Raw genomic sequence first — 7,080 nt, 5'->3', positions numbered from 1 at the left:
GTAACCATGACATGCAATATTACACAATAACCCACCAAACATTGACATAACACAGAGAGGCATGTATCAATCCCTGACATCGCAATACCGTCAACAAACACAAAGAACTAGAAGATTTCACAAAACGACAAGAGAAAAAGCTTTCTTCAAATCATGCCACCAAACTCGAAGCAACCCAAGACCTCAAACCAATCAGGATCTAGTGATATCCAACCAACAAAACTTACCCGCAAGGACTGGACAATTACCCACGATATCACAAACAGGCCTAGAAATTGAACAAACCTTCCAAACCAGTGATGCAAGAGAAAAAATTGGAATATAATACCTGTAACGGGCGACAACGTTCTCACCAAAACTCTAGAGAGACTGAAGCCACACACCATTACAGTGAAAAGACTGAAAAGGTCGCACCACTTGATGCAGATACCAACGTTAATTCTATTTACCAAATGCACCTCTTCAAACTAGAAAATATTACCCATTGAGAGAGAAATTGGGAAACAGGGGATTGGGGTCGAGGGTCTACCCTTGCCTCCACTCGCACTCACCTCTTCATATTCCAAAACCAGGCCCATAAATTCCATTTATAGGAAGAGACTCCACTTGTACTCTTACATGCTCCCACGACATAGCGCCTGCAGTGACTTAAACGAGGCATTACACTTGGGAGGAGGATGGAACAACCTCCTAGGAAGCCATTGCATCCATAATAAAAGGTTAAATAGTTTTAAAAATAGCACTAAGAGTATGTGGATTTCCCATTCTCTTTTATTACAAAATGTATAGAAATTCAATTTTAATGGTCATCTTCTTTGCACTAGTTTTTTAATACAATAAGATTTATATTTAATGGGGGACTTTGTTAAAATTGAAGCTTAAATAAACTTATATCAATTTATATATCATCTTGTAAACACAAGGAAATGAAAATAAACTAAAAATTGAAAACATTGTGAATGAGGTATCTATGTTTTGGGTAAGCTTATATATGTATGTGTCCCGATAAGATACACATTCTGGAAATTCATTTCTATATTAACAAATGTTTAATAAATATGATCCGAGTCAATATTTTTATGATCTTGAAAATGTGATGCATAAGATGAACACAAAAAGCAATGGTATATGGTTAAAACAGAGGAAAGGGAAAACACTCAATTTCAATGAAGATTTCTCAAAAACTATAACATAAACACTTAAGATTTATCAAAAACTATAACACAAACACATATAGCTTTAAGGCATATTGATTTTATTAAATTGTAAAAAGTAAAATAGTTTTCAAGCCAACAAGATCTTTTATTCTTTTCTATTACAAAAGTTATGCAATTTAATTTTTGCATGGGTTTCTTTAACACGAGAAGTTTTATATTTAAAAGATTTTCAAATTAACATTAAATTTTAACTAAAGTTATATTAATTGATATTACAACTCGTAAATAGATAGTGAAACCATTATTAACCATTCACAAACCAATAAAGAATGATAATTAAAAACATTGAGAATATGGTATGTATGTCCTATATGGATGTGGAAATCCACTTGTTCTAAATTTGCAAAAACAACCAATATTACAGAATGTCAATCGAAAATGCATAATAATTAGAGAAATGAAGAATTGTATAATTTATTATTGGACAATTGGAACAAGGGTCAACGGGGTCAACGGGTTCAGTGAAGAGGATGTATGATTGAACATGATAGGCAAGGAGTTTCCTTAACTCCTCATCATCGTTATCTTAGATAGTTGAATGGATTCCACCTTCCTTAGAAAGCACTTAGGTGACACATTGCATAGCCACATCTTTTAAGTAGACAATGACACATGGCTCCCACAATTCTATATATTTTATTCATTTAGACAGGGCCAAAATTCTACTATCTACACCCTATTACTCCTCCCATAGGCCAAGCTCTTGAAATCAAGAAACACCCTAATTCCTTCAATAAAATGGCTATAAAGTGAATCATTCTTGAAAACCCACTATCCATCAACATATTCTATAAACCCATTCCCTTCCTATTCCTTATATCCCCTACTCCTTAATATTCGTTTCATCTTCATTTGGCTATCCTATTTTCATTTCTTCTTTCGTTTTTTACACTATATCATTTTCCTTAATTAATAATTATTTCCAAAAATTCAAATTTTTTTAATCATACCATTCATCTAAAATCTCATCAAAAAAACAAATAATTATTAATTTTAAAATGTAATCACATTTATATCTATATATTTTTAATAATATGAATCTTATTCGAATAATTTCTAATTTCACATTTTAAATAAACAATAATACGATTTATTTTTCATGAACTTGTGTAATCTCAAAAACTGCAATCGAACTCTACTTAAACCCTATTTCCTTTCCCACTCAATTCAAACCCTATTTCCAATGAATTATAAAGATGACATCAACATCAAAGCCTTATGGTGTACTTGACTCCCTCAGTTCAAATCCCCAACTAAATACGTCCTCTGATTATGCGGGTCGCGGGTCGAGTGAAGTCAGCCGTCCATGGTTCTGTCACTACTACATGTAGGGGGGTTTTAAGACAATATTTGAGTCAATTGCCTTAACTTAAGACAAAAAGAAACACAAATATTGTCTCTAAGCGGGTGTCTCAAAATATAATGTCTCAAAAATTTCTCTATAAAGACAATATAGAACACATATTATTATTGTCTCTATAAAGACAATTTGATTTGTCTCTCTAGAGACAATTTCATTTGTGTCTCTTTAGAGACAATTACATTTTTGTCTTTTTAGAGACAATTCCATAATTCAAACTATTGTCTCTCTAGAGACAATATAAAAAATTATTTAAAAAAAAATAAATGTCCATAATTCAAACTATTGTCTCTCTAGAGACAATATAAAAAATTATTTAAAAAAAAATAAATGTCCATAATTCAAACTATTGTCTCTCTAGAGACAATATAAAAAATTATTTAAAAAAAATAAATGTCCATAATTCAAACTATTGTCTCTCTAGAGACAATATAAAAAATTATTTAAAAATAAATAAATAAAATCATTTTGAATGTCTGTTGGCCCGTATCATTCTCACCTGGAACAGATTCGTAAGATAATAAGCAGGAATCTTCCACACAATACAGAGTTAACAAAATGTGCGTACGCCTCTAGACGCTTAGTATGCGCGTTAGTATTAGATAAAGATTCAATTCAGACAGGGTGTTAGTAGCTGAGTTCCAACATATAATTGATCAAGACACAATGTTCTGGCCGTAGCTGATCAACAATGCCTGCCTGTAATTGATGAAGAAATCTAAAATGTCCAGGAGTAGGATTTCTTTATAAGGGTAAAATCACTAAAAGCATGATGCTTTAAAAATTTTAAGGCTTACTTCAGGTCTGCTTTAGAGTAGCCTGTATGAAGGGTAAGTGTTTTGTTCCAACATGGATCCTTCCTCAAAGTGCATCGAGTAGTGTAGACAACGACAACAACAAGCATTGATGGACCGTAGATAGTCCATGCGCTTTATGGAAATATCTTGCCATGCCAAGCACTTAATGTCCAAGAGGCTTATAAAGGGATAAGAGGAAAAAAGAGGAAACATGCATATTCAACAATAAAATAATAGAACGAATGAGAAGTGAAACACTGCCAAACCACATAGCCTCCAATTCAAATATAAGTAGACAATACTGGCATCCATTGTATGATTGCAAACAACATAAATGTTTTCTTGTCATTGTCAATAAAATTGAATGTAGGCTAAGAGAATCATGATTTGAATTCCCCGAGACTCTCTCAACTAAATATTTTTGTTGAATTTACAGTTTCTTTCATCCATTAGGACATCAGAACATGCTGGAATAAGAACACAGGACATAATATTAATGTTCTTGAATATAACTTTAACACCATGTATAATCATAATTCCACAAGGCTTGGTAAGCAATAAGAAGCACTATTTCTATACAGTTAAAAAGTGGCCATAAAAAGATTTGACACAAGTTAGAAAGACTGATGGTCCCAATGCACAATTTTTTTGCCAAATCAGAAAATACACATCTTTGGGGATGCACACTACTGCAAATCTAGAAATATTTACATTAATCTATGTGAAGAGAGCAATTCTCCTAGTTAAGCAGATAACTAACTCTTGAAATTCTTCTCTAGCATCTCCGTCACTGTCTTTAAAATTTGAGAATTGTCGTCAGTAATACTTCCTTTAGTCCAACGTTTTAACATCTCCAAGGCTGCTTTTGGCTGATCCATTGGGACCATATGACCTGCATCATGAACTTGGTGCAGCAAAATAGAAGATTCCGTAAGGAAGAAATTATCTACTTGTACAACGAAATCAAAGATGATCATCGAGTGCCTTTTACCTTGAGAAAATTGAGTGGTCCATAACTGGTTATTAAACCTGCTTCCTTATCGTTTACAAGGAAGGATTTTGTAGGTGCCTTCCTGAAATTATCACTTCCAGACGAATCCATGGAATTCACCCATCTTGAATTGCCTGAAAGACACATAATTTGAACAATTAACTTTTCAATTTTGAAGACTAGACTAATAAGCCTGAAGAACACAACTGAAAATAAGTTAATAACAGACTTAACACCTAAATCATAAATTCATTGTCCAAAACAAAAACAATATGTTATATGTACACAATATCCTTACCTAACCAATTCCAAATGAGATCATATTCTCCTGCATAAACTAGCAACTTAACACCATCCTCCAAGAGTGTTGGAATGCCAACTTCCATATTCCGCATCTAGTCAGTAAGCATAGCTTCATAAACCAAGGGGCTACAGGAGACAAATTTTCGGCTGCCAACCCCCAGGGCATCCCTAACGGAACCCTGGTTTAAGTAATTCTCCATATTTGAAAAATCATAGCACAGGCCACCATTGCACTCCTTCCGAACATCATAGTACTGCAAAATATAAAACAAAATAATGAAAACTAATATTGTAAGATATATAAAACAATGATGACAAACTACATTTTAAGATACAAAATGCTGATAAAATAAACATAATGTCTGGTTGCCCAGTATTTAGAATTTAAGTCTTACATTGATATTCCCAGCTAATGCCATAATGGAATTGAAAATTGAGGTGCACACCAAGTATGATGCAAAGCATGTGACAGTCCCTTTGGTACCTGGCAAGTTATCACACCGGCTATAATCAGAACCTACATTAAGAACCTTCGATAAAGGATCCAACATAAGATCAGCCGTAACCAATTACTTAAAACACTTCACAAATGGTAACTAAGGATCATAAAGCAAACAACATTTAGCCATCAAGCTTCTCGCAATTTAAAACATAGTAACAAGATTTCAATATGAACACATACAAATCTAGTTCAGTAAACAAAGTATACATCTCATAAATATGAAAATATGCATTTAGTTCCAAATTTTAATAGGATTTCAGCCCCATGAAAAAATGTTCCTTGAAATTTGATGACTAGTTTATATTTATAGGTGTCTATTTCTGAGATTTTTGGGCTATTTTTTACGGATTAAAGGCCTACAAGCATCAAATACATGAGATATATTATCAAAAATGATAAAAAGTGTACCATACTGCAAAATGTTTGTAAAAACACACAATAAACAAGAATGAACTAACTAGAGGAGGGAAAAGCATCACCTATGCACAATATTTTGGGATCCAGATAAGACTTCACTACTGTTATGGAAAACGCTTGCACACACAACTTAAAAAATACATTGAATATTTCAAAAACCACATCAACAAAAAAGCCTTGGATAGCGGATAAGTGTTCAAAGCCCTTAACACAAATTTTATGGATTGTACTTGCTCATTATGTACTGAAGCAAAAGTTCAACCAAGAAGAATGCTAGATTTTCCATCTGAATAATGGATAGTACTTGTCAGTACAGTAGGGTATTATTAGGAATACAATAAAGAAAAGTAATTTAAAACATGAATGCTATATTTTATGAGGAATTTTCGAAAGTAGATTTGATCAATGCCACACAGGCTGCTTTCAACAATATAAAAAGTGGTGTCATTCAAAACTTTACCACTTTGTTGGAATCAGCTGCCTTTAGAAACCTGACGAGGAATACATATGGCCGAGTGGGAACTGTAAGCTTGAAGTTCAGTTGCTTTAATATGATCAGTCAATCTGAATGTTTGGAGACTATGTTGCAATCAATGACAAAGAATTATCAGTTAGAGCTAATTACCATGGCCACTATCTGTTCTGACGTGCATTCATTTGGGAAGATGCGGATGAAGTCATTGACCTGTAGCCAAGTATAAACCAACTCTTATAAATATTGTGTTACCTATTATAATATAATTTTTGTGCTGATTCCAGCATAAAGCATAATCTTCTGTAGGAGTAGATATTGCTGGTGTATGTACTTTTATACAGCCAACAAAGTGTTCTTTTAATTAGATATAAACACATCCTTTCTTACAGATGTCAGCAAGTCATCCTACATGTGGAGGACAGTCTTCTTCATATTTTCTAGCTATAAACATTGCAGCGATAGCAAGTAATGGCAAATTCTTCCTTGCAATACTCTGAATAGAAAGGTATCTATCAATGATGTTCACAGTGAGATACACCGTCTCTGGCATTAATTTGTAAATTTAGAAAAGTAAAAAACGCATGTGAAGAATGTAAATTTGTAAATTTGTCAAAGAAATAATGAAATTACAATTAATTTAAATAAATATAAAAAAACCAAAACACAAACTTTTTTGTGTGTTAGCACACTAAGATCCTAATTCCTTATTCATAAGATGGATACATTAAAAATTGAGAACTTAGATGCTTTACAACCTAAAAAATTAATGAAAATCGTACTTCCTGCTTAATAAATCTAAGGTTAAAAAGGATCTGTGTTGAATATCAATCCCAATTATCACTTGTGTTAGCTATGTAGTTTTCCATCATTGGTTTCTCTATAGTTTTCCATCATTCAGGTGAACCCAATGATTTTGTTAGTGTATAGGCTTTAAGCGAAACCATAATTTTCCATCTTTGGAAGAACCAATAATTTTATTTAGACCCTAGGGAAGAAACCACCAAAGGCATAGAGATCA

At 32.9% G+C, this 7,080-nt stretch overlaps 2 protein-coding genes across 2 annotated transcripts; both read right to left on the bottom strand.

Annotated features, from left to right (window-relative positions):
- Nucleotides 1-4,129: 4,129 nt before the first annotated feature.
- Nucleotides 4,130-4,751, bottom strand: LOC149234724 (serine carboxypeptidase-like). Its single transcript, XM_089368355.1, has 3 exons — nucleotides 4,664-4,751; nucleotides 4,404-4,499; nucleotides 4,130-4,266 (listed from the first exon to the last, which is right to left on the bottom strand). Exons 1-3 carry the CDS (start codon nucleotides 4,749-4,751, stop codon nucleotides 4,130-4,132), a joined length of 321 nt encoding a protein of 106 aa, XP_089224481.1.
- Nucleotides 4,726-5,192, bottom strand: LOC149234723 (serine carboxypeptidase-like). Its single transcript, XM_089461235.1, has 2 exons — nucleotides 5,064-5,192; nucleotides 4,726-4,922 (listed from the first exon to the last, which is right to left on the bottom strand). Exons 1-2 carry the CDS (start codon nucleotides 5,085-5,087, stop codon nucleotides 4,761-4,763), a joined length of 186 nt encoding a protein of 61 aa, XP_089317361.1. The 5' UTR covers nucleotides 5,088-5,192; the 3' UTR covers nucleotides 4,726-4,760.
- Between the last annotated feature and the right edge of the window lie 1,888 nt (nucleotides 5,193-7,080).

Source organism: Pinus tabuliformis, chromosome 8, assembly GCF_031772625.1.
Source record: "Pinus tabuliformis cultivar Carrire ecotype Pingquan chromosome 8, CPIR1, whole genome shotgun sequence".
Taxonomy (NCBI): Eukaryota; Viridiplantae; Streptophyta; class Pinopsida; order Pinales; family Pinaceae; genus Pinus; species Pinus tabuliformis.
Note: the sequence above shows the minus strand (reverse complement) of the source record. Positions and strands in the feature narration are given on the sequence as shown.

Coding starts and splice junctions, on each gene's coding strand:
- LOC149234724 (XM_089368355.1), bottom strand. CDS start 4,751: ATGGAAGTTGGCATTCCAACACTCTTGGAGGATGGTGTTAAGTTGCTA. Junction 4,500..4,663: donor TCTCATTTGGAATTGGTTAG/GTAAGGATATTG, acceptor TGTGTCTTTCAG/GCAATTCAAGATGGGTGAAT. Junction 4,267..4,403: donor TGTAAACGATAAGGAAGCAG/GTTTAATAACCA, acceptor TTCATGATGCAG/GTCATATGGTCCCAATGGAT.
- LOC149234723 (XM_089461235.1), bottom strand. CDS start 5,087: ATGGCATTAGCTGGGAATATCAAT. Junction 4,923..5,063: donor CATTAGCTGGGAATATCAAT/GTAAGACTTAAA, acceptor TATATTTTGCAG/TACTATGATGTTCGGAAGGA.